General features: G+C 40.4%; 1 protein-coding gene across 2 annotated transcripts in view; it reads left to right on the top strand.

Annotated features, from left to right (window-relative positions):
• Window positions 1-25,944, top strand: part of ITGA2 (integrin subunit alpha 2) — a 110,394-nt gene extending 84,450 nt beyond the window's left edge. For both annotated transcript variants that reach the window (XM_047871110.1, XM_047871101.1), the window contains exons 16-30: window positions 586-725; window positions 4,557-4,708; window positions 7,219-7,329; window positions 7,872-7,954; window positions 8,377-8,518; window positions 9,641-9,733; window positions 10,406-10,482; window positions 10,569-10,652; window positions 14,150-14,252; window positions 15,870-15,980; window positions 16,942-17,046; window positions 18,965-19,078; window positions 22,207-22,296; window positions 25,093-25,209; window positions 25,712-25,944. In XM_047871110.1, the coding sequence (XP_047727066.1) occupies window positions 586-725; window positions 4,557-4,708; window positions 7,219-7,329; window positions 7,872-7,954; window positions 8,377-8,518; window positions 9,641-9,733; window positions 10,406-10,482; window positions 10,569-10,652; window positions 14,150-14,252; window positions 15,870-15,980; window positions 16,942-17,046; window positions 18,965-19,078; window positions 22,207-22,296; window positions 25,093-25,209; window positions 25,712-25,792 (1,603 nt within the window). In that variant the 3' untranslated portion in view covers window positions 25,793-25,944. The remainder of the gene's footprint in view (window positions 1-585; window positions 726-4,556; window positions 4,709-7,218; window positions 7,330-7,871; window positions 7,955-8,376; window positions 8,519-9,640; window positions 9,734-10,405; window positions 10,483-10,568; window positions 10,653-14,149; window positions 14,253-15,869; window positions 15,981-16,941; window positions 17,047-18,964; window positions 19,079-22,206; window positions 22,297-25,092; window positions 25,210-25,711) is intronic.
• Window positions 25,945-27,159: the final 1,215 nt, after the last annotated feature.

Below are 27,159 nucleotides of genomic sequence, written 5' to 3'. Positions count from 1 at the left end.
CTGTTACAGGAGCAAATGAGGCCATGTGTATGGCAAAGCCCTTCAGATATCTAAAGGGCTGTGCCAGAGTCAGAAATGTGTAGCACCCTGCCCGAAAGATGCCTCCGCCACTTTCTGGTGTCACGCTAGTTGCCACCATCATGGTCATAAGCCACACATCCAAGAATCGGTGGCAACTATTAAGGGAGGCGACAGGGAGACCCTCCTCAGCCCTGCCACCCCCACCTTGCCACCCGCTCTGTCCCCTCCATTTGTGGGAAGAGGAAACATCACTGCTTCCAGCTGGCAAAACACAACAGGGACTGTGACTTTGGAAATTTATTTGCAAAGAGGTTGGAGACTCACGTCCTGCACTCATGCATGCATTAAACAAATACTAAATGTGGATTGGGCTGGCAATACAGTCACAAAACACAAAAGACATTATCCCTAGATGCTATTTTAGGGCTTTCAAATATGAAATACCACTAAAGTGCTTAGATCATGCAGAGAATGATTAGATAATGCTGGCCCTGGGTCCTCTAGGTAAAGGTTATCATGTGTGCACTTGGCGGGAAAATATCTGTTTCCGTTTATGTCTTTCAGGTCACAGAGTATCGCTGATGTATCTGTGGATGCTTCCTTCACGCCAGAAAAAATTACTTTGGTCAACAAGAATGCTGACATAAAACTCAAACTCTGTTTCAGTGCAAAGTTTAGACCTACTAAGCAAAACAGTCAAGTGGGTGAGTTGGCCTGAAATGATCTGTGTGGAGATAGGTGTGCTTGTAGAGTTTTAGTCCTGAATGTCACCTATACTTTGGATTTCTAGGCCAAAAGAAATAAGGGTCTTGCAGACATTTCAGTTGCCACTCCTTTGAGGTGCCTGAGCATAGTTAATTAGACATGGAAGGTTTGATTAGATCTTCCCTTCACTATCTCGAGAAGATCACATTCTGCCACAGAAAGTTACTATCTCTATGATCTAGTCCCAGGCTTGCTCAGCTCTATCCTTCAAGTTTCTTTTACCCATCGGTTCCTCACCCCAAACCTTGGGCACACACACATGACGCTGGTATACACCCATATTAGTATGCTGTGTGTCAGCTGTGACATGGCCTAGATACGAAGCGTTCAGTACAGGTACCAAATATTCCTATTCTTTTTTTTTTTTAATTTTTTTTAATGTTTTATTTATTTTTGAGACAGAGGCAGAGCATGAGCAGGGGAGGGGCAGAGAGAGAGGAGACACAGAATCTGAAGCAGGCTCCGGGCTCTGAGCTGTCAGCACAGAGCCCGACGCGGGGCTCGAACTCATGGACCGCGAGATCATGACCTGAGCCGAAGTCGGCCGCTTAACCTACTGAGCCACCCAGGCGCCCCCCAAATATTCCTATTCTTGAGAAATTAATATGCGTGAAATAATGACAGAGAAGATATAAACCAGTATGTAGTTTGTGCCCAGTGTTTTAAATGCTCTAATGCAGTGAAGTGAATAAAACTCTGATATGTGACCTGTCAGAAGGCGAGAATGAGGAAAATTGGACAAATGGTCATCTCTCTCGGACCAGCCAAGTCCTCTTCCAGAACTTGGCCGAGTCCTTTCTAACCACTGCCCCTCACGTTCGTCTCTCCTGCTCCAGCACCCACAGAGCATAGCAATTGATTTAGCACTCGATCAAACACTGCCTTCTTTCATTTGCTGCTTTTTCATGGGTTCTAATCCTCCTTCCTTTGGAGTCTGGCTCTACACTTCAGGCACCTGCAGTTCCTACAAGTGTTTCATTAAGTGGTTAGCAAACCAACTTAACCTGCCTCTAATATTTTCAGCCTTTGTCATGATTCATACCAAGAAATACATAGGTTAAAAACACAAAGCAGAAGTTGGATTCCCATCCTGGCATGTCTTCCATAGTTTCCTACTAGTTGTATCTATCTGGCATTTTTCCTTTCAGGTACTCAAATGCTGACCCAACTTTGAGTAGCACATCTCACAGACCTGCTCTGGAGCAGGTCCATTTGAGTAGCCATGATAGTTGAGTCAAAAACCATTCCCGTACAAACGCTAAGTGGCTAGATGTAATGTACTGCATGGTGACTATAGCTAACAATACTGTACTGTGTTGTACATTTGAAGATTGCTAAGAGAGCAGATTTAAACGTCTCTCTCTCTCTCTCTCTCTCTCTCTCTCTCTCTCTCTCTGTCTCTCTCTCTCTCTCTCACACACACACACACACACACACACACACACACACACACACACAGGATTGGCACTGTGTGAGGGGATGATCTGTTAATGAACCTTATTGTAATCACTTGCCAATAGTTACATATACAAAATAGCTGCACTGTACAACTAAAACTCAAACAGTACATCTCCCTTACATCTCAATAAAAACTGTGTGGGGGGGAAGGGGACATTAAGTGGCTAGTCTGCTTAAAACATGAATTTGGGAAATATATTAGTTGGCAGAAATAACTGGCTGGTTAGCTCTCCTGGCCTGAAAGCATGGATTTGCCTCCTATATCTTCCACTTTTTGACGGGGCTTCACTCCTCTGTTACCAGACACTCGAAAGCAGACTTCAAGAATGTCCTTCCCTTCAACTTGCTCTTTCTTCCCATTGGGTACCTTTTCCTTGATGTCTTCAGATCCACACAGACAAGCCAGTTGTGATCATTTGTCACTTAATTGCTTGGCAATAAGAGTATGTAAGACCTGAATCCCATCTTCACAACTTTGAAAACTAAACTTATAAAGCATATGGTCTTTGTTATTTACTGTATCAGATGCTCACTCCATTTTAAAAGTTAATAACATAAAAAAAATTAATGCCCATCAGACTATACCTTTTTACCAGACTACTTGAAAAAAAAAAAAAAAAGAAATCATATGATCATGTATACTAACTTTGTCCTAGCTATGTTCCCCTCCCTGGCATTATTTTTTCTTTGTATTATTTTCACCACTTAGTTTTAGTTCATTTGATTCACTTCTATTTTATCTACCTTTGTGAATTTCACTAAGTTCTTGGAGCAAGAAAAACTATACATCTCTAATAGGTATTTTAAATGTAACCTGTGGAATTAATATTTTTGGGAAGTCTATTCAATCTTTAAAATATTGAAAATCATAAGATAGAGTAAGCCCAGATAAGGCAGCCGATGCTTTGAATAGTATCAGGTTTTCTTTCTCAATTTTGGATAGCTTTAGTTGAAGGCTCTGATACTTTGTGTATTGGCAACTGACATCAGTTTTTATTGCATTTTTTTTCATTTTCATTTCCCTGGGTTAGTAGTATTATCTCTGTTTTATAGATGAGGAAATGGAGTTTCAAAGAGGTTACACAAATTGCCTAAAGTCCTAGAACTCATAAATGGTGGAATTAGAATTCAAACCAAGTCCGTCGGATTCCAAACTTATTCCTGCAGAGTTGCATGCCTTCCCTAAACTAAGCATCGAGAGTGTTCCCTCAGAGTATCTCAGTTAACACTCAAATTAGTTAATCTTCACAACTGCATGGAAAGTGAAAGAATGAATTCTGATTTCAAAATTACCCCAGTTTGGGGTGCCTGCGTGGCTCAGTCGATTAAGTGTCAAACTTCAGCTCAGGTCATGATCTCAGAGTTTCTGAGTTCGAGTCCCATGGTGGGCTCTGTGCTGACAGCTCAGAGCCTGGAGCCTGCTTCGTTTTTTAAAAAAAAATTTTAATGTTGATTCATTTTTGAGAGACAGAGAGAGAGCATGAGCAAGGGAGGGGCAGAGAGAAAGGGAGACAGAGAATCTGAAGCAGGCTCTGGGTTCTGAGCTGTCAGCACAGAGCCCAACATGGGGCTCAAACCCATGAACCGTGAGATCATGACCTGAGCTGAAGCTGGACTCTCAACCGACTAAGCCACCCAGGCGCCACAACCTGGAGCCTGCTTCAGATTCTCTATCTCCCTTTCTTTCTCTGCCCCTCCCCTGCTCACAGTCTGTGTGTGTGTGCGTGTGTGTGTGTGTGTGTGTGTCTCAAAAATAAATAAAAACATTAAAAAAATTCTTTTAATTACTGCAGTTTTATTTCTGACCATGCCCTAGCTGTTGTGAATAGAGCTGGTTTATTTTACCTCTTTTACTGTGTTTATTACCTGAAAAATGAGATGATAATATCCACTTTCTGGGATTATAGTAAAACTTGTATAAGATAACATACAAGAATGTGTTCAATTGTAGGTACTCGGTAGCTATTTCTTTCTTTAACATATCACCATGTTAGGGGTGATGAAACCAAGGCTTGAGAAGTGAGTAATTTGACCAAATTCATTTAGTAGATTTCCTGGGGGCAAGTCTACTATTCTCCCCACTGCTTCAAGCCACACTTTGAATCACTCTCTCTGTATCCACATCACCTACGTCACACCAGAGTGTGAAGTACAAATGTCATGCCTGTCTGCAGTTCACAATCCATCAATGTAAAGACTGTTTTTATATTTTCTTGAAGTCCTTGACTTCACCTAGTAATATACAATTAGGCAGGGTGGTTTTCCTGTAAAAGTTTGTTTGTACTAACATTTCTTTGTGATTTTTATCCTAGCCATTATATACAACATCACAATTGATGCAGACCTATATGCATCCAGAGTAACCTCCAGGGGGCTATTTAAAGAAAATAATGAAAGATGCCTGCAGAAGAATATGATAGTAAGTCAAACACAGAGTTGCTCTGAGTACATCATCCACATACAGGTAAGGTCTCCGTCATCTCTGTCACCTCCTTTCCTCTTAGAGACTAATGAATGGTCCAAGTCTAAAAATGAAGCTTACAAGTTAGAAAATGGTTGCCCTTCTAATTAATGCTTTTCTTGTCTAAGTTCATGAGCAGGAAATCCTGTTATCTTTATGCTAATATATGGTCACATTCTATTAATATGTTAATAGCATAGAAATATTTGGAATTACAACCAAAAGGCTAAAAAATAAGATTGTTAAAGAAATCAAAGACAGTGCTTTCTTAAATGTTTACCAGGGAGAGCTTTTAGTAGATAGTAAATTTTATTTTAGCATTTTCCTATCAGGGAAAAATTTTATTTTAAGCTGCTGAAATGAACAATGCCAATTTTGATTTCCACTATTGGGTTTAAATTAATATAGGACAAGAAAGGTAGATTATGAGGTAAATATTATTCTAGTCTTATGCCACAGTTACTACAGTTCACATGAATTTTGAAAATCTCACAAGTAGGAAAAATTCTCGGGAAAATTTCCCACAGGAAATTTATTTTATAAATCATATGAATATTTCCCCCTAGAAACCATGTAATGGTCTTTGAAAGTGTGATTTCCTCAGGAAATCAGTTTTAAAAGAACTTCTTAAGAATTTTCCTAGAATATGGTTCTCAGCATTTAAAATGTATAAGAATTGCCAAAAAAAAAAAAGTTTATAAAATGCATATTCAGGGTCCTCACCACCAGTAATTTGGATTTGAATGTCCAAGGAATATGCCGATTTGAGGAGTACTCCCAGATATTTCTGATATAGATTGATGATACAGAGATCCCATCTCAAAAAATGTTAAGTATGATTTGGAAAAACAAAGTTAACACAGGAATTAAAATCCATTGATTGGGGGCGCCTGGGTGGCTCAGTCGGTTGAGCGTCCGACTTCGCTCAGGTCACGATCTCACGGTCCGTGAGTTCGAGCCCCGCATCAGGCTCTGTGCTGACAGCTCAGAGCCTGGAGCCTGCTTCAGATTCTGTGTCTCCCTCTCTCTCTGGCCCTCCCCCCGTTCATGCTCTGTCTCAAAAATAAATAAATGTTAAAAAAAAAATCCATTGATTGTTTTCATTTCTTGTTCATATGAAAGAAGTCTTATTTATGAAGGCCTGGACCTTTTTTGTTAAGATGCTGACTATACAGATTCTTTAAAGGGATAAAAGCTGGCTCTCATTCTCTATTTTTGCGCTAAGTGGTAGATCAAATAAAACATGGAGTCCATTCTGGGGGAATGAAATCAGTCAGGCTGTCATTCATATATATATCCTCTTCACACAAATGTGTCCTTGTGAAGTTTTTAGAAGATGTGTGCGGTTTGGGTCAGGGCAGAGATCTTGTTTCAGTTAACACAGTATATTGGATATCAACACCACACCCACTCTGTGCGCCAACCCTGCAGCCAGCTGAGGAAACCTCTCCTTACAGTCAGGACGCCATGCTAGTCTTGCCCGCCAAAAGGGCTCACGGCAGGAGTAAATCCTGCCTGTGAATGGACTAGGTGATAACAAATATCACTAATCAGGAAAAGGCAAATTGGATTTTTAGGGTTTACCATTTGTAGAGATACTGTTCTTTCCTGACAAGAACTGAGGGCAGAGTGAAGTTGCTGTGCAGGAGGAGTGGAGAAGTTGTGCTGGTAGCTGGGTAGAGTCGGCTTTAATGACTGCCAAGTGATAGTCGCTTCATCTAATGCATGCAAAAGGCAGTGTCGCTTCTCACGTACATGAGGGCCAAAACTTGGGGGACTTGGTTTCCCGTGTGGGAATCCCCTTTATCTGGCTTTGCAGAGCAAGTTAGGTTCTGACTAAGGAAGGGAGTTCTTGTGTCGTTGTCTGACACTGGCCCTGAGCACCTTCCCATCTAAATCATAATATTCCCTCCCAAAGATTTGGTCAGGATATCTAAAGACTATCTTAAATCTTGGCAGTAGGAACTGGAAAGACCTAGCCAACAACCCAAGAACCATGTACTGATAGAGAGCATGAGCGGGGGAGGGATAGAGAGAGAGAGAGGGAGACGCAGGATCTGAAGCAGGCTTCAGGATCTGAGCTGTCAGCACAGAACCCGACTCGGGGCCCGAAGTCAAGAGCCGTGAGATCATGACCTGAGCCAAAATCGAATGCTTAACCGACTGAGCCACCCAGGTGCCCCAACAGATGCTTTAAGCATTAAAATTGGGCAGATCCTCTAAATATTTATAAACTACTTGTGTATGAATAGCGAGATCACTGACAAGCTTTACTAAGATATGCTGCTTCAGATTTTTACTGAACCCAAGTCTCTAGGTTTCTTAATAGTGAAGAGGCTAAGAGCAGAATTAAGACCGTAAAGAAGCCAGAGTCTTGAAAATTCAAAACAAGGGTAACTCCACATAATTGAGAGCAGACTGTGTTCTTAATCTTGAACACGTTTGTCGTCATTTTCTTGTTTTGAAGCTGCCGTGCCCTAAAAAACTGCTTCATTGTATCTCTGTGTGTTTAGAAGCCCTCTGATGTTGTCAGCTCTTTGGATCTGTGTGTCAACGTCAGTCTGGAAAACCCTGGCACCAGCCCTGCCCTCGAAGCCTACTCTGAGAAGGCCAAGGTCTTCAGTGTAAGTGTGTTTTGCCCTTCTTGGAATTCAGACTGGCTAAGAAAGCTTCACGGTCCCTGCGGTACTGTTTGAAAGCTACCTAGGGCAGAACTTTTCAATTGTTAGTCTTCTAAATGAAACACTCTTCTGTGTGAAATTCATCAGCATGCAAGTTCCATGAAGACAGCAGTTTTTGTCGTCTTTCCTGCTCTATTCCCAGCCCCTTGAGCAGTGCCTGGCCCACTAGAGGTGTTCAATAAAGCCAAACACCTTGTGCTCACCATCCACTTAAAAAAATGTTACCAATACCTATGTTCTCTGTATCCCTCCCTATCCCCATCACATCCACATTCTTCTTGCTACCCGAGGCAAATCATCACCTTGCATTTTGCATTTATCAATGCTTTTTCTTCCTGGTGTTGCTAACCATGTTTATATTCCCCAAATATTATTTTTGCATGGTTTTGGGCTTTATATAAATGGAATAATACTACATATATTCTTCCACAATTTGGTTTTTAAGTCCAGAGCAAATGTGTAGGATTGTTTTTCCTTTTTTGTAGATCCCTTTCTACAAGGAATGTGGGGATGATGGAGTTTGCATCTCTGATCTAGTTCTAGATGTCCAACAGCTGTCAGCTGCTCAGTAAGTCTGCTTCAGAGCTCAGCGTAAAACGTAGAAATAAGACACAATAGGTCTCTTGATTCAAGTGAGTGTTTATGGAGATTTTTTTACTGCAAAAGAAACATCCATAACTAATAAAGATCTTTAAAATTTGAACTTCAGTTTTTACCATCCTTATAGGAGTAAAACAACAAGAAATAAAAAAACATTTGTATTTGGATGGCTCCTTTCCCTACAATGTGATTAAAGTCAATGAAGAAGAAAATCCAATAGCGTTGACTTCTTTGTTGTCTGTATCATTTTACTATGAAGATAGTTTATTAAACAACTTTCTCAGTCTTCCAAATCTAAAGAGTTTTATCTTCTTATTTTTAAAATGAGTGAAGGATTTGAACACTGGCCCTATTAACCTTAATAATTTTCTTCCTTTTCACTTGTAACAGAGATCAACCCTTTATTGTCAGCAACCAAAACAAAAGGTTAACATTTTTAGTAACGCTGAAAAACAAAAGGGAAAGTGCCTACAACACTGGAATTGTTGTTGATTTTTCAGAAAACTTGTTTTTCGCTTCCTGGACCATGCCGGTATGTGATGACACCCTGTGCTCACTGCTCTTGTGTCTCCCGCTTGTTGTTAATTGGCCCTCTTCTTCACACTCAGATCCCGGTGGGCCGTGTGCTGTCTGAAGAAGCACCTTACCCCTCAGTGTGCTCAGTCCCAACTTTGGGGCTCCCAACTAGTTAAACCACATGAGAACATAGCCTGGCCCTGTATCTAGACCAGTCCTGCTTCACAGCTTGGTCAGTTTTTCCTTTGCCCTGAGACTTGGCCAGACACCTACCATAACTCTTCTCAAGCCATCTGTGTGAGGAGGCCGCTGTGGTGCCGCACAGATCCTTCGAGCTGCACTTGCTCCGAGAAATGAGAGTCCCACAGCTGAGTCCAGGCTTTGTAACCACAGGCCATGCTACTGCCAAGATGATGCATTCCAGCGAGGCCAGTTAATCATGTTGACTTGATCACTATACCAGGAACACACTTGGCCATGCACGCCCCTCTGGCCCCTCCTCTGCCACCAAGCAATGAACGGGAGAGGAGGGAAAAGCTGAGATTTCCCAAATTCCCTACTTGACAAAAGGATTAAAAATGGTTTCATCCAAGTTAAAGTCAACACAAACTTAACAGATTTAACATTCTAAATCTATTCTGACTTCAATGCTTCAATTTTTCTGTGCCAAATAAGAACTTCTTATTTCAAAGAGGAAAAAAAAAACACAAGGAAAACTAAAAAAGATTCTTTAAGTTATTTAAAATACAAACACCAACATATGATTTTGTTCTCTTTTCTTGAAACTACTAATTTCAAATATATTGAGAGAAAGGTATGTAATAAAGATAGCATTTCTAAATATTAAATTTATTCTGTGCTTTGGAAATAGAAGAACTAGGATTTACTTCTGGGGGAAAATTCCAGTATTTGACCTCACTTTTGGCTTATTGGGTGTCCTGTTAGCAATAAAAATAGTATATTAGCTATGTGGACAGTATAAGATTTTCAAGTCTTGGGGGACAATAGGTTAGTTCAGTGTGAACCAGTTCTGCTAAGATGTCCATGTGGTTTATACATCTTTCAGCATGTATGCAAGCACGTGTGCACATACACATGCAAAATACTGATTGGTCATTGTTTCCTTGGTGTCTTTCAGGTTGATGGGACAGAAGTCGTATGCCAGATTGCTTCATCTCAGAAGTCTGTTACCTGTGATGTAGGCTACCCAGCTTTAAAGACAGAGCAACAGGTACAACTTGCATTTCATCCTCAAATCCACACTGGTCCCTCCTCGGCACTAGTGTTAATTCACCCCACCATTCCACCTTCTTTGTTAGGTAACGTTATTTGACAGTCCTTACAAAAGAACTAGCTGCGTATTTAGAGGATGCTTTTAAAATATCTGAATGTTGTAAATTATTAATAGAAGTGGGATTTTCTCCCATGTAATTCGTTTCAAAAGCACATACAATATGGAGAGTTCTTTCTTTCTCCCTTTCCCTCCCCACCCCTTTCTCTCCCTCCCTCCCACCCTCGCTCCATTTCTCCCTTTCTCTCCCTCTCTTTCTCTCTTTATTATTGACCAACACTGGTCAGAGTGATGTACAGAGTCACAGATATCATTTGTTACCCCCTGCTAAGCAATTTTCACATCAACACAGAGCTGTCAAATTCAGTGAAGGAGATATGCCTGTGATGTGATGATCTATACATGTCACTTGAAAGGTAAGCCCTCTGATTCTAAAGGGGAGGCATGCTAAATGAAGCAAGGTGGACAAATAGATATTCTACAAAGATGAAAGCTTAAGGTATATAAAACCCAGATCAAATTGGAGTGAGTTTGCTTTTCTGGGAACCATTTTTTTAATTGGTCTCTGAGTACAAACCACCATAGATTAATGAGTTTTAATTTTGGTTATAGGTGACTTTCATGATTAACTTTGACTTCAATCTTCAAAACCTTCAGAATCAGGCATCTGTCAGTTTCCAAGCCTTAAGGTAAAACCTAATGAAGTCTTGAATTGATGATAGATGACTTCAATAATAGTTCTCTTTAAGTAATTTCCTAATGTTCGTTCCAATAGCGAAAGCTCTGAAGAAAACAAGGCAGATAATTTGGTCAATTTCAAAATCCCTCTGCTGTATGACGCCGAAATTCACATAACGAGGTGGGTGAAACCGTGAGTAGCCTGTGGCCACTGATATCACTCGGTGTGGAACACATCTGGCTCATGACTCTCTACGTTTATTCTTAACTGGAAAATTTGAATTAAAGGTTTCTCCCTCGTCAAGTAGGACAGAGGAAGTTTAGGGACAAGTCAGTCCTTAGGAAAACCCTACACGGCTATTTAGGTTTATTGACCGAGAACAATGCCAGAAAGACAGAGGAGCAAACTTTCTGCCACAGGCCGCAGGGCACTTCCTCTGCAGCCCTTCAGATGAGGGCCCAACCTTCCCAAAGGGTCAAAGCAGAACTCTCCGGACCCTGAGGAGGTGGCACCACTTTCTTCTCCATGCCTCTTCCTACTATCTACATGAGCTCTCAAGCGGTATCCCCACCCCTAAACACCAGAACTCCAAGCACAATGATCTGCACATAGTAGGTCCACCATAAGCATTAAATTGAATCATAGAAAATTAGCTTCTGGGTGGAAAACTCCTGACTTAACATAATGGGTTTCTTCCCACCAAGAGGAAACGAGGCATTTTCCAATGAGGTCATCTATGAAGAAATGCTTTATTCCCTTATCTTGCCTGGCCAGAGCAAGTGTACCTGGGAGCAGGGACAAAATGATACCAGTTGGTACTAGCTATCATGAGTTGTTCAGGGCAACAGGTGTCTTGAGAAGTGGCTAACACGTGGGATACCAAAGGTACTAATAGGGTGATGCATCACCTTAACCCCCACCAAGAAGTGAAGCAGGTTCACGGGCACAGACACACTAGAGCAGAGCCATGCAGGTACCCAACCTGCAGGTGATGCCCACCTTCGAGGCTGGAAACCAGAGTTCTTTACCTAGTGAGGCATGAAGTCACTTTCCTATCACAGCTCAGTGGTGCCTGGAAAATGCACTGCACTGTATTTCCAAGAAGCCAGGGTGTGAACAGTGTTCAGTGACGGACTTGTCCAGTTCGCCACATCGCCCCAACCCCCAGAAGCATGGAACACGTAGATCACGCACTAGATCACCGAGCAGAAACAAAAAGGAAAATGTGTCGTTATGTCTAGAGTGAGAGACACATGAGCAAAGATGAAAGAATGCTCCTATATCAAGTGAACTGCAAACAGCAAAAGCAAAAACAGATCCAGCCCAGTCATCCATCCGTGAAAAATTAATCTGTAACTGCAGATTCCAAAAGGACCTGCACTGTGGATAAAAGGATGGAAGACCAGTGCATCCAGAGAGATTGAGATTACCACATTACCTGATTTCTTCTCTCCCTACCTACATTGATTCTTATCCTATATGTTTTAGCTCAATACAACCTTTACATGATTCCACTCTCACACCATGGCCAATTTTTCCAGACAATTTTCCCAACATGAAATAAATACAAGATGAAAGTGGGACTTCACTTTCAGTAATATCTTAGCTCTGTATTTCTGTGATGGTAAATTGGATTTTAAATTGGACCGTCTGATGTCCTTTAAAATATACCTGAAAGATGAAAAAAATTAATACGGGGAATTATGGTGTGTAAAAACTAAAATGGCTCCTAATCCTACCACCCAGATCATTCCTCTGGATTTGTTTTTAAAGAAAGACATTAAATGTACATGGATAGAAAATCCAAACATTACAAAAAGATATACCATAAAGTGAAGTCATGCCTCCAGCCTCTTCTGGCTCTGGTCATCCCATACATGACTCAGCTATTTTCTGAATACCTTCCAGATGCAAGGTTTGTTTATCTACCAGGATATATTCATGTAACACGGATGCACACATATTTACCCAAATGGAATAATAAAATCCTTCCTAATCTCACTTTTTCTTATATGATCTTAGAGAAGTTTATATATATGGACCTACAGATCTAACTTATTCTATTCCTGGCTGGATCATGATCTATGTATCCAACTCAAGATTAATGAGCTATTTGGTTGTTATGCATATTTATTTTGTTTAACCATCACAAGTAGAGCTGTAAAAAAAAAAAAAAAAAAAAACCAAACACCAAAATTAACATCTTTGCAAACTTTGTGAAAAAATCCTACCCAGTCATTGAGTGTAACCCTTAGCAACCACTTTGATAAATATGCAGTTATGTTGTGCAAGTATTATGGGTGGAAATCATGATAGAATTATTTCTAAAACAGAAGCCCCCTGAGTATAGCTAACTGCTTATAAATACATTGATCATCCACAGTTAAGTAACTTAAGGAAAACTTAAGTAACAAATGGAAAAATGTCAGAGCTCTTTAAAATGCAAAAACAGAACATACTAATTTAGAAACTGTTCTTAGGGGGGTACACAAAGGTCTTCTGGACGGTAAAGAGAATAAATCATGCATATACAGCCAGACATTCTGTTTCAAATTCTAGTCAGTTTTCCCATTTTCCATGTAAGGCTGAAAAAATCATTGTTCCCTCTCATCTACATAACCTTGACAGATGCCACATCTATTTAAGTCTACCTATGACATATTTTCCTTTTGAGAATTTGGGGGGAAATTTTTTAAACATAAAGACAAGAATTCAGTAAAGAAACCCAAAAAGTATCTCAGAAAATATCCAATTCAAATTTTTTTAGGAAATAGAGTCAACATTCAAGAATTAGGTAATATGCAGTTATGCAGTTATGTTGTGCATAGTAGGAAGAACTATTGCTTTTCAGATTCCTACGCCTGTTTCCCACTCCCCACAGTCCTAATGAAGCTATCCTGGTTGGAATCCAGCTTCAGCCCCAGAAATGAGTGGGGAGGAGAGGGAAGGGTATCCAGTTATGTGGCAGTTTGAGTGGTCCTGTGGGTATTCCTCTGATCTGGTCCTCACTTCATTTGGAAACCCTAGTTGGCAATTCCAAGCAAAGAGGTCAAATCATCTAATACCTCTAGGCCTAGTCTAATAAAACCTCTGGGTCAGCCATCAGAAAGGTGATTTCTACACTAGTCATGGAAAACCATGACCAACCTCAACTCAGACCAAAAGCATTAGAATTGGTTTGGAAATAGAGAAGGATAGGGAGAAGGAATGATAAAAGAAAATGTACACCCTGTTTTACAAGCACCCAATAACAAATACTGCAGGAACTAAAATCCTATCACTGCATTTCAGCCACCCAAGTGGAAAATCCTCTGGCTTATAAATCCATTCATCCAATCAACAAGGCCTAAGTGTGTACTGCATGAATACACCAGTCAGTATAATAGCAACCTTGGGGTCTGTCAGTTTTAAAGGAATACATTTGTACTTATTTTAGGAAATTTACAACTGATAAACATATAACACAAGGAGCCTTGCAGAAAGATCATGAAGGGATAGGTTTTTAAAGGAATTTGTTTTAGCCTGAGAAACATAAGCCTACAAATAGCAAGCTTTCATACCTTAATGTAAACTTTTACTTTTAATATAAGCTAGAAGGTATTTAAATAAAAGAAATATTACGCTTCAAGAACAACAGCAAAACTAAGATATTTGACTTGACAAACATCATCCAACAGATCCACCAACATAAATTTTTATGAAGTCTCCTCGGATGGGAATGTTCCTTCTGTCGTGCACAGTTTTGAAGATATTGGTCCAAAGTTCGTCTTCTCTGTTAAGGTTGGTAAGCCTGTCAAAAGAATACTAAATCATGGGGCACCTGTGTGGCTCAGTCGATTGAGCATCCAGCTTCAGCTCAGGTCATGATCTCATATCTCATGAGTGAGTTCCAGCCCCACATCAGGCTCTGTGCAGACAGCCTGGAGCCTGCTTCGGTTTCTGTGTCTCCCTCTCTCTCTACCCCTCCACTGCTCATGCTGTCTCTGTCTCTCAAAAATAAACATTAAAAAAAAAAATAATCAGGAGAATAGGAAAGAAAAAATAAGGAAGCCAGGAAGAGAAGAAGAAAGTAAAATGTTGAAATATACCAGTGGTTCTCAAACTTGAGCTGCATTAGAATCACCTGGGGGAATGTTAAGGCACATCACTGGGCTCCATCCTGACTTCCTGACTCAGTAGGTCTACGGTGAGCCTAAAGATGTACATTTCTAACAGGTTTCCAGGTATAGCTGATGTTGCTGGTCCAGGTGCTGTACTTTGAGAATCACTAAGACTCTTAATAAATAGCTGAGGCTTTTGTACATAGCTATGTGTTCTGGATAAAAGATAATGGATATATTTTGAAAGTAAATGTTTACTATTAATCAACAATGTATTAATATAATGTTATTACTGTGGTCAAAAGTCTCTGGAATACAATAAATATGCCAATTTATCCTTGGAGACCACTTCTACTTGAGAAGCTAACCATTTGTATCCAAATTTCATTCAGTCTCCATTGGCTATTAGTAAGCAATTATTAATCTAAAGATTGTTATCAATTACATAAAGGGAAATTTGAAAAAGTTGTTATTTTATAATAAATTACAAAAAATTTGGAATGTAAAAAGAATACATCCACGACCTTAAATGAATACCATTTTATTTTTACATTTCCTGCTAGTTAGTTACATGGTTACAACCTTAAGATTTGGTGATTAAAAAATCTTTAGAAGTCCTGATTTGTGATCCAGATAATGGAATTTGTATCATGTGGCTAGTATTTGGCAACTACTTCTTTAATGGGATATTTAATCAATCAGTAGTAACAATAAAATAACATTCATAGAGGTTAAAAAGTATCAGCATTTGTACCAAGTGCTTTACATATGTTAACCTGTTTTGCAGGCTAGTTATAACGTTGGTAGAACTATTATTTCTATGGTTGTTGTTTAAAATGTTTAACAACCAGTAGGACGTGATCTCTGGCCAATTAGAACAGACTCCCCACTCATGCGAACAACTGCTGTCTGCACACACTAAGCTGCTGACTATTTTTATTTTACAAATGAGGAAAACGGAAGGATACACAGGTTAAGTATCTTGCCCAAGCCACACTGCCAGTCAGGGGCCAAATGGGATTTCAGCCCTGGTAGCCCAGCTCAACAGACAGCAGGTGTTTTTAACAAACTCCTAAGTCACAACTTACAGTTCAAACTGTAGAGGCTGAGATTCTCCACTGAGAGGTGAGACACACAGACCCGAGTGTGACTGCAAAGTAACAAGGCTCACTTTCAAATGGCCTCAGTCTTACCATTTAATAGTTGCCCTCCATCAACACAGAGGTTATTGATCACTTTCTTTGCAACATGTGCATGATCTAGCAGTAACCAGAATGTTTTCTTCCATATTACATAGGTAACAACAGGAAGTGTTCCAGTCAGCATGGCATCCGTGATCATCCACATCCCTCAATACACCAAAGAAAAGAACCCGTTGATGTATGTGACTGGGGTGCACACAGATCAGGTAAGGGCAACCGAATTGCCTATAAAATTGTGCACTTTCAACATGGAAATGCCCCATGAGGTTGGGGCGATCATGTCTCAGATCTTATGGATGGAAAACTTGAGAAGATAAAGGTTCTGCATCCTGAGTGCCAGGAAAGTAGCAGTCAGTGTCCTATCAGAAGCAGGATACTGTTATAAGGAAACAATTACAGATGGTAGAAATTATTCCTAAAGCCTTGTTTTGGCCAGGTGAAGATCTGACTTTGTCAGAGCCCTGTCCATTGAGTAGTTAGTTCACTGACAAGTATGAGGTCGAACCCACCACGGGAGAACAATTGGTCTACACAGCTGCAGTTAGTAGCTAGTCTTTAAGACGCTGGCCTGGCCTTCCACCTGGTAGTGATCAACCCTGTTCCTCATTTTTATCAGCTGGGCCTCATGCCCAGGCCCAGGCCTACCCCCAGGCAATTAAATCAGAATCTCCAGGGCTAAGACTCCAGCACCAGAGATTCCATAAAAGCCCCCACTTCCAAGTGGTTCTAACATGCAGCCTGGGTTCAGAAGCACTGTGTAGCCAAATCCCCGGACACTGGCTCAGCCTTAGTCTGGCACTTAGAGCTGGTTCTACAGTAGTGTTATTCCTGTGGTGCGCATAGGTAACTACCGGAAATCGAAATCTTAAAATGGGGCACAGGAAAGAACCCTGAATCAAACCACTCACAACCTACTGGTACTGCAAATGGTCTTAGTACGTACCAGGTAAGCACCCGTGCTGTCCCACCAAGTGGCGCCAGGAGGATTTGAATACTTCCAAGTTTATGTTAATCGACTACAAGAAGTGTGGCCAGGTCAGTGATGTGAAAGCAACCTAATGATCCCTCCCCCGCCCAGACATGTGACCACAGGATTTCCTAACATGTTAAAAGGAACATCACAGATCACTTTGCTTCCTGAGACTGATTTGATGTCCTTCTTTGCAGGCTGGTGACATCAGTTGTAATGCTGAAATAAATCCACTGAAAATAGGACACACAGCTTCTTCTGTATCTTTCAAGAATGAAAATTTCCGGCACATTAAAGAATTGGTGAGGACAGATTAACGGGGTGAAAGTTTCCTTGGGTGATTTATTGTTTTACCTGGAAATCAATGCACTTCTTTTCTCCTACCATCTCTTATGGTAGAACTTTCTCATTTTGGCTTTGATGGACTGTATGAATCAAGACTTAGAAAATACACTCTCAAATCCAGGTTATTGGGACTATTACTTATGCCGGTAGTAAAAAATACATGTTCCATATTTCATGAAATCCAAAGGATTCCATGTGAAACTACTGTTTTGTACCAGGCGCTTTGTAAGCATTGCAAAGAGCTGTGAGGGCAGCATGTGTGTGCTTTGAAGGTGAAGCTCCTTACATCTCCCTTCCACATCATCACTGATATCTCATTTAGCTGCTTAAAATGCCTCTCTAGCCGCCTTCTCTGTTTTCCAATATTTCATTATCTCCTGCTCCAGAGCTATGCCTCTTTCTTTGAGAAAGAGGCTAGTCTAGTACTTAAATAGTAAATGTTTAGCAAACAGTAACCCTAAACAAACCATAGTTCTCCTCTAAGAACAACACGGAAATTCTGGTTTTCTTTTATTGCACTGGTTTTGTGATGAATGGGACGGGGTGGGGGGGGGGTGTGGGTACAGGAAAATAGGAGAATGAAATTTTTTTTTAAGTAACTATAGTAGAATTACAGTGTAATATGACATATCTAAACAGTAGTATGTAAAAATGTCCAGGAGAAATAATCTCAGAGTATGCCAAAATATATCTTTGAGCACTTTCCTTATTTTTGTGAAAATGTTTTGATTTTTGTAAAAGGGGTAACTGTGAACAACCTAAAACTAACAGCACAAAAACACTACAAAGAAACTAAAGTCCTCTAGAAACTTAACAGCTGGCCACTCAGTATTTAATGAATGTCCTTCTCTATATCTCTAAGTATTCATCCATACCAAGATACATGTACACTGTTACATAAATCGACCATGGTACCTTTTTTTATAGGTTATTTGGTCACAACATTTTTAATAGACTTTACTTTTTAGAGCCGTTTGAGGTTCATGGCAAAACTGAGCGGAAAGTACAGAATTTCCCAACTACTTTCTGCCCCCACTGTCCAAACCCCCTCCCACATCAGAGCGGTACATTTGATGAACCTACAGTGACATCATAATCATGCAAAGTCCATAGTTTACATTAGGATTTACTCTTGATGTCAGATATTCTATGGATTTTCACAAATGTATAATGACCTGTTTCCACAATTGTAGTATCCTAACAGGATAGTTTCAATGCCTTAAAACTCCTCTGCATCCCATGTAGTCATCCCTCCCTAACCCTTGGCAACCACCGATTGTTTCACTGTCAACTATGTTTTTGTTTTTGTTAGAGCATGAGCAGGGGACAGAGGGAGGGGGACAGGTGGAAGAGAGACTCCATCATAAGCAGGCTCCACGCTCAGTCCCACAACCCTGGGATCATGACCTGAGCTGAAATCAAGAGTCAGAGGCTCAACCTACCGAGCCACCCAGGCATCCCTTTATCAATTATGTTTAATGACTAAATTGCACTGCATTTTGTGCATGTATATTCGATAAGTTACTTACCTAGTATGTTGTGGATAAACACAATTATTTCATCTTAGGGGGTGTGTTTACTCTCAGAAGTAGTGACGCAATAAACAGGCTCGATGTACTCTTCTCCACACATTTGTTATCTCCCGAGGCCTTCCATGCAGATGGGAAATGGCCAGGCAGAGTGTGCACCTTTTACCTTTTGAAGCAAAGCGACACAATCTCCTGAAGAAGGGTTATGACTACTAACAGTTCATGAGGTTGTCTGTTTCCCTAGATCCTGCCCAGCACTGGGTTTTATCTATCTTTAAAATTTTAGCATTTACTCTTTAAAGTCCATACTAACTCTCTCCTTTTACCATTGACTTCAACCTGAAAGAACTGTAGAAGTGCTACGTGTGGCAATGTTACCTGCTGGCTGAAAGACCTTCAGGTCAAAGGAGAGTACTTCCTTAATGTGTCTACCAGAATTTGGAATGGGACTTTTGCGGCAGTAAGTATAAGCTTTATTTGTTGGGTTTATCAATAGCAAGGGAGCAGAGGGGTTCACTGTCAATAAATTCATGCCCTTTGACAAAAGTAGTATTCTGGCTAATATCAGCAGTGCCCAAATGACTCCAAGCAATTATATCCTGGAAGCCAACATGCTTCCATGCCTTTCCAAAGCTTGCCCAACCTGGCTGTGCCTCAGAATCATCTGGGGTGCTTGTAAAGCATCAGCTTCATGGACTCCATGCCAACCCACGACATCAGTCTCTGACATGTCGTCAGGATCCCCTGTGCTGTCTTGGGGTACAATGAGCCACCTGCTTTGTCTTCATCTTCATGCTCTTGGTATTTCTGACTCCCTAGTCACCTGTACCATGCCCAAATCAAAGTGCCTATGTCTGTCTCCTTCCTTGAGCTCCCAGCTAATTGATCTCAACCCACCACACAGATGAATCCAACATCAGGATCCATCTTCCTATGTTAGAGCCATGGGACTACTCTGCTCTCCTGTTTTACCCTTTCTTTGGTCAAATCCCAGTGTACACACAGCTTTTTCAATCATTTGTCTCATGAAAAGTTTAAAGAAGGTGTCAAAACAATGTCAATGTTTCCTGCCATTTCCCAGGTTATGACTCTGTGGTAGTGATATCCGCTTTTGGCAGAGATTTCAGTAGCCCAGAATCTCAGCCTGGTATGACAAATACAGGGATAGACAGGGCTTCTTAAAGCAGACTGCGTAAGTAGATAGCTATTCATTTTAGCAACACTGGCTCTGATCGAGGCAGCACAAAATTAGTCTGAAACACCCCTGTGCCGGGGGTCTTCATGGCTCTTCTGGATTTTTTTTAAAACAAATAATCAGTCCTCGAGGTGCTTCCCACCCAAACTCTATTCCCCGTTTTCTAATCGCTTCTTGATCTCTGCAAGAATCCCATTCCCCGCTGTGGAGTCTTAAGATTAGAAGACTAAGTTCCCTTTGAACTCGTCCATGGAACCACAATATAAGACATATTCTTGGATAAAGACGTAACAGAAAGAGGAACAGTGAAAGGCAGGGAGGGGAAAAGGGAAGTAGGCGTGTGGAGGAGGAGCTCGGTTTTCTTCTTGCTGGCTTTTGTTAGTTACATTTACTTGCAAGGCTTGCAGATACCTCCAAATCCTCTAAGATGGGAAGCATGCAGTGAGCTACACCTCCATCCCAGATGATGCAGTTTGGTGCCACATTTCACCAATTGGTTCTTATCTCCTTGGATCTGAGGAAGGAATGTTTTCCTGGCAACCTTTGCCAGCAGGGAAGGAAAACTGCTGTGCATCAAAATGCATTTGTGCCGGCTCTGTAAAAAGCATTTGGGTTTTTTGAGTTTGTGTAAAACTGTATTATTTTAACGGTAAGACTTTTTAAAGCAACTTCCCGAAAGTTTTCAAGAGCAGCAATTTCATTTCTGGGAGCAAATTTCTGAAGTAATGTATTTATGCTTTTTCGACGTGGTTATGGTTAAGATGGAAAACTCCCATGAGTTATTGTCTGTCACACCCTACACATCTTCCTCTTTGACGAAAGGTCAAATGTTTATTCTCACCTTGTTTCTGGCTACTTCAACAGCCAAATGGATGTTCTCAGACCACCCAGGAGATCCAGTCTGAAATATGAACCTCATTTCCTGTAGTAGAGCCCATTAACATACTGCCTTTCACTCTTTTTCTGATGCAGTGCAAGTGAACATTGCAAGTAATTTCCTCACAAAGTGATTGCTCAGGCTTCCAATGGCATTGTTGGCTGCCATTTCTAAGGCAAAGCCTTGTTGAATGCCAGCTGGTGTGTTACTTCATTCTCTCAGGTATGCATGGTGTAACTACCACTGCTTGTTAACCCTGCAGGATATCATGTACGCAAAGGGCCAGGTTTGGGAGGGCAGGTAGGTCAGTGTAAAGAAATTCTTTTTAGTCTACAGGGACTGTGAAACCAGCATCACCTAACTACCTAACTGCCTTTTTTTTTTTTTTTTTTTAAGGAAACAATTGTCAATACTCTAAATGTTTCCCCCAATAATGTTTAAGATACAAATGATCAGGGTAACTTCTGATGCAATCTTCCATCTTGAGAAAATTAAGACTAATCAGAGACTGGGGGGTTGGAGTCGGCGGTGGGGGGGGGGGGGGGAGGGGGGAGGAGGAAATAAATTGCTCACTTTTTGGATATGCATTCTTTTTTTGGCTCCCAGATATAATTTAGCAAATTACCTCATGTAGTATGTTGAAACATGTGCCTTGGTAACCAGAAAAACTGAATCCTAGTAGCCAGAGCATATGAAGGCAGTTCTCCAATCTGGGCATTGTATGCTATTTCAAGCAAGCATCAGTCCCGAGAATTGCATTACAGAAAAAAACAAAATACACATCAATAATGTATCCATTGAAAAAGAATCTTCTTGTAACTAGATCCAGGAATACATGTAAAAGCTATTTCAAGTTAGGTGGTTACTAGTAACAGCATAAAATCTGTGTCCTTCGTATATGTCTGCACCAAATACAGTATTTTTTTTTATAGAAACACTTAGATTAGGAAACCTGAAATTACTCATTATGTAGCTTGACAAAAGGTTCAGGGTGTCTGCTGCTGACATGCATGGTCAAGTCTAAGTGTACTTCTACTATTTTTAATTTGATTTTCCATTCCATTATTTGACTTAGGTAAATCTATAAAAACATCAAGGTTGCAACTTTCCCTCATGTTGAAAAACTTCATAAAGTTTTAAAAAATCTGAACTGTGATCTTTCCCAATTAAAAGCTTCATTTCTAAACCTTTGTTTTTGGGGTTGTTTTTTGTTTTTTTTTTTTTTTAACTGTTTTCAAGTTAGACCTGGGGAGCTCTTTTTAACCTACAATGCCTGGACTTCATCCCCAACGCCCACACCCCCCTTCCCGCTGAGGTTTAATTTGCAATTGTGGCAGGGCCCGCCCACCCCACGTGTTTAGTCTCCCAGGTCCTTCTCATGTGTGGTCCTCCACAGATCACCAACTCAAGAACACCAAGATTCTGGAGTCTTCAGAGCTGCCATTTGCTCTAACACACCAATTTCATGTGTTCATTTCTGCTAAGATAAAACATGTTTTTTATTTCTATGTTCCAGTCAACTTTCCAGACAGTACAGCTGACCGCATCTGCAGAAATAAACACCTATAACCCTCAGATATATGTGATCGAAGAAAACACAGTCACGGTGAGTATACCTTATCACTCCTAGTAGGCACTGGTCTTTGATAGGCATTCCATTTCTGAAAACTTGAGAGTAGTGGTTCTTCTCACCTACATGGTTATAGAATATAACTGAAACTCTAAAAACTTGATGTGAGGTTGAGCTTTTTGGCAAAGGTATCTGCTACTCAAACAAGTCCAGTGAGGTACTTGTCCTCCGCATTCCCCACCCCCACCTCCCCTTGTTGGCAAAGCTGGACCAGCAGTGACAGTGCAGCAGAAGGCACAACAGAGGGGGTTCATCTTATTTGTGACTCCTTCCTCCGTGCCTAAACCAGCACCACCAGCTCTTCCTTCCTTCTTTTGATTTCACAAAACAGTCTAGGTCACAGGCCATAACATTCAGGTCATTCTTATTTGAATCATAGATTTTATTTTACAGTATTTTTTAAAGAGAAAGTGCTTAAGTATGCTTAATAAATAAGGCATTTATTAGAGGGCATTTTTTTTTTTTTTTTTTTTTTTTTTTTTTTAGTATTCCTTATAGCTACATACTGGCACTGTGTATAGGGTCCATTCATTAGTTCTTATAGCCTAGAAAATTATAAATGTTCCCCTTGATATAAAACAAAAAAAGGGTCTTGCAAAGAAATGCACTTTTAGAGAAAACAAAGGCTCACTGTTCTAAGGGCTGGCACAGGACAACTTTCCTTTGCAGTGAGCCTCTGGTTGGAATATGCCATATTTAGATAGAGCAGGATTTCCATGCTCTGCTAATCTGCTGGCAGAGCCCTTTCCATTTTTCCTCCTAATGCTTTTGTTACAAACTAGAAGCCAGTTTAAGACTCTATCCCAAAGACCAGCCTGGCAGCTGGCCTCAGTCCAGTGTTGTAGCCATTAAAAAGCCAATGGCCCTGTGAACTCTGGACCTCTCTCCATACTTGAGAGTAAGGCTCACACACGGCCCTGGTATCTCACTCTGGTCCCAGGGGAAATTATTCCAAAAGAGGATGCTGTTTGGCCTCTGGCTTAAGACCCTCAGTCAAGGCCCACACCCACTCTTCAGAGGCTGGGGCATGGAAAATCAGAAATGGAGCCAAAGGAAATGTGGACTTCAAATTCAAAGTATTATGAACTTAGCAGTGCTATAGATATTTTAACAGTTCATTTTAGAAAAATGTAGTGTTCAGACTATCTGAATATCTACTGAGGTTTTTTTTTTTCCCCAGAAAGTACTAGTAAATAAGTTATAATTTGAAATTAACAATTTTAATGAACCTTTAGATTTTTTTTCTTGGTTTTCTCTGAGCAATATTGGTAAATAACAAAGACCAACTATTAGTTGTCTATGAAACTAGATTTTGAATCCAAATATTCTAGATGATTTTTTGAATATTTGGAATCCAGATAATAATCTGACCTATCTCTCTATAGAGTAGATTAAGTGATTCTTAAATTTGTTTGAATTCTGGTCCATTTAAAAATCTGAGAAAAAAAACTTATACTCGTGGATCCCTTTGGATCCATGGACCCCAGACTGGGAGATTCTGGAATGGAGAGTAAAGATATGACTGCCATTAAGCAGTGAACTATATGAATTCAGTTACTTTATTCCTAAATTTATAAAGCCTTATTTTATCCCTTGAAAATACAAATGAGAAGTAACAGAATTACCAAAAGGCCAGACTCAAATTTAGTCCAACTCATAAATTCTGTGATAAGCAGCAGCTTGTCTGCCATGGTCATGTAGTATTCAACCAATCAGTAAGATTTTTGTTACCTTGCTTTGCCCACAATGTAGTTCTTAGTATTCTTAATACACTTTGTGGAGGAAATGGTAGGGATTCTTTCTGTAACTAAAAACATATATATACATACACACACATACACACTATATATATATATATATATATATATATATATATATATACAGTAAAACCTTGGATTGTGAATAACTTGTTCTGCGAGTTTCCGCAAGACGAGCAAACATTTCTAATAAATTTTAACTTGATCAACGAGCGATGTCTTACCATAGGAGTAGTCCGTGATGCTGAACATCCCACTGTCACAACTGAGCTGGTGGTTCCTGAAATTCGCTTTGATTCACAAGTACTTTGGATTACAAGAATGTTTCTGGAACGAATTATGCTTGCAAACCAAGGTTTTACTGTATATAAAATATACGGTATTTTACCATTAGAACTCTTAGGGCTGCCATTCTATTAGAGTCACAAAGATTCCCAGGAAGTGGACATAAAGGATCACACATAGCCTCCAGGACAATTTATCACTGAAAAGGTCAACTTGAGCCCTGAGCTATTAACTATCACTTTTAACAATGCACATCAAGTACTCTTGAGTGAGAGTTAAGTGAAATCAATATTTAGAAGCCCGGTACAAAGCTGCTGTTGCTTAATCACAAGGCATCTGAGTTGTTGATTTGTTTGGTCCTTGGCCACCCCTGCCCCCTTCCAAGTTTGGACTCCAAATGCTGTCATTTGACAATGAGACTGTCTGCCAGAAACTAAAGTTCCTATTTCATAAATAAAGCATCTAAAGTTGTCAGAGATGACATAACCACTAAATACGGACACAATTAAAGGGAGGAAACTAGAAAACTTGTATTCTTTGCCTGTACTTTGCAGAAGCATTTTCTCTAGAAATTGTACTGCACAATGTTTAGCTGAGGAATGAGATCCTGACCAAGTGACATCACCTTTCTAGACCACCATTAATAAAATCAGAGACTTTGAATAGACCGTCTCACTTTTTTGGGGGTGCTACCATTAGTTAACTGTTGCATATATACATACATTTACAGATTCCCATTACGATAATGAAACCCCATGAGAAAGCTGAAGTACCAACTGGAGTTATAGTAGGAAGTGTAATTGCTGGAATCGTTTTGCTATTAGCTCTGGTTGCAGTTTTATGGAAGGTAAGAAAATTATCATACTTAAAAATATGGGGCTCCTGAATACATCTGTCTTGAATTTCCTTATCAAACAGTAACCTTAAGTTTTATGTGGTACCTACCTCCATCATAAGAGAAAAGGAAAGGCAAATTTATTTGCAAATTCTCACATCCGTTCCTGAAAACCATCAGTAAGGATTTTATATACAATATATAAAATGAGGTCTGGATCCCGATACTTTTTTTTCCAACCTGCCTTTTATCCAGACCCCTGAATGTTTTGTTCAGGTACCAAAAAAAAACAAAAACAAAAAACAAAAAAACCAGACCCTGGAAAATGTATGCCGTTCAGTTCAATCCTGTGTATTATTTCCTCACTGAAAAGCTGAGCCCAAGTCATAGTCTGCACATCGTCCTCTCCAGAGCCCCAGAGATTCCCACAGGGGCTTTAGTGGGCAGCCAAGGGGGTCTGAGGCCCCATAACAAAATAATTCACACGTGGCAAAAACTGTACATCACCTTACAGCTTGGCTTCTTCAAAAGAAAATATGAAAAAATGTCCAAAACTGCGGATGAGATTGACGAGACCACAGAACTCAACAGCTGAGCCCCACGGCGGTCTCACTGCAACGTGAGCTGTGGCAGCACAGCCAGGGTTTGCTGTTTGCGTGAATGGATTTGTTTTAAATCCCAGTGCTTTATGTGTAAGCGGTAAAACTCGCCTGATACTTTATGAAAACTGCAGGTCAGTTTGGGAAGAAGAAATTGGGTTTTTTTTTTGGGGGGGGGGGGCTAGGAGTAGAAAGGGTAAAAGACATATTTTATATGGGCGGGGGGTGGGGGCAGGGAGTGACCTTTACACTGGCTGGTCCAGAGTTTACATAATGTGCATTGTGTCAGAAACATGAAATGCTTCCAAACATGAGAAGTCTTAAAGAAAAATAGAACCTTTCTCAGATTTGGTGGGGGGGGAACCCCAACCATTTAAAGTGATTGTTTTTAAACAGTAACCACAAGAGTGGAAGTACTTGGCCTAGCTATATAATTAGCTTGGATACTGAGGTTGATGGGGGGAAAAAGACAACATAGGTCTTCAACTTATGCTGGTCATCCAGAGCTGTCACAGAGGTTATTTGAAGTGACCTTTTTGTTAATGAAGTAAGGTATAATTTGCTGCTGTCGGCCTTCTCAGAGTCCTTTTGCTATGATCTATTTATCAAAACAATCTTGGATACCTGGTAGGAGCCTAGAGTATGCTTCCTACAGAGGAAACCTCCATTTAAGGGGGTGGGGGCTGGGAGGGTAGTTTAGAAGTCAAATGCAAAATTGTTTAAAATCTGTATCACAACATTGATGGTAAAACCCTATCTACTAGAGGCCCAGCCTGTGCCAAAAGAAATAGGAAGTTCCCCTTCTCCTTCACCATGTACAACTGGCTGACTTGACTGCCTGGCAGGGACCTAGTTTGAATTTATGGAAGAGGAGTAATTTCTTTGGCATCCTTCCTCCTTCCGTACTAAACCACTCTTGCACCTACCTCCTGGTGTCCCCATCTTCTAGAAGCCCACTAAGGCGTGCCTTCCTCTCTAGTAATTCAGGGTTAGCCACCTCCCTTTGGCCTTCATCCAAATCTCCAATTCGTTGGAGCAGCTGCTCTACACCAGGTGTGAGGAAGAAAAATCATCTCACTTACCTACTTGCATGAATAATCCCTTTAACTCCAGGGAGCTATTTTCCTTTATTGCTAAACAAGTAAGAAAAATAAGCCACAGTGAATTTCTAATTGTTGGAATTTCAGGCAGTGCAAACAAAGTACAAAACTCGGGAATTTGCAAATTACGAGGAGACCTTGGAAGCCCCCAAATTAGCAGGTGCACCCTCTGTGCTTGTGTGTTGCTGGAGGACTTAAACTTTCAGAAGAATGACTCCCGCCTGGGCAAGTATGCTCATTAGGTAGCTCCTTAGGTCCCAACT

Source organism: Prionailurus viverrinus, chromosome A1 (assembly GCF_022837055.1).
Source record: "Prionailurus viverrinus isolate Anna chromosome A1, UM_Priviv_1.0, whole genome shotgun sequence".
NCBI classification, from domain to species: domain Eukaryota; kingdom Metazoa; phylum Chordata; class Mammalia; order Carnivora; family Felidae; genus Prionailurus; species Prionailurus viverrinus.
This window is presented reverse-complemented; position numbering and strand designations above follow the sequence as displayed.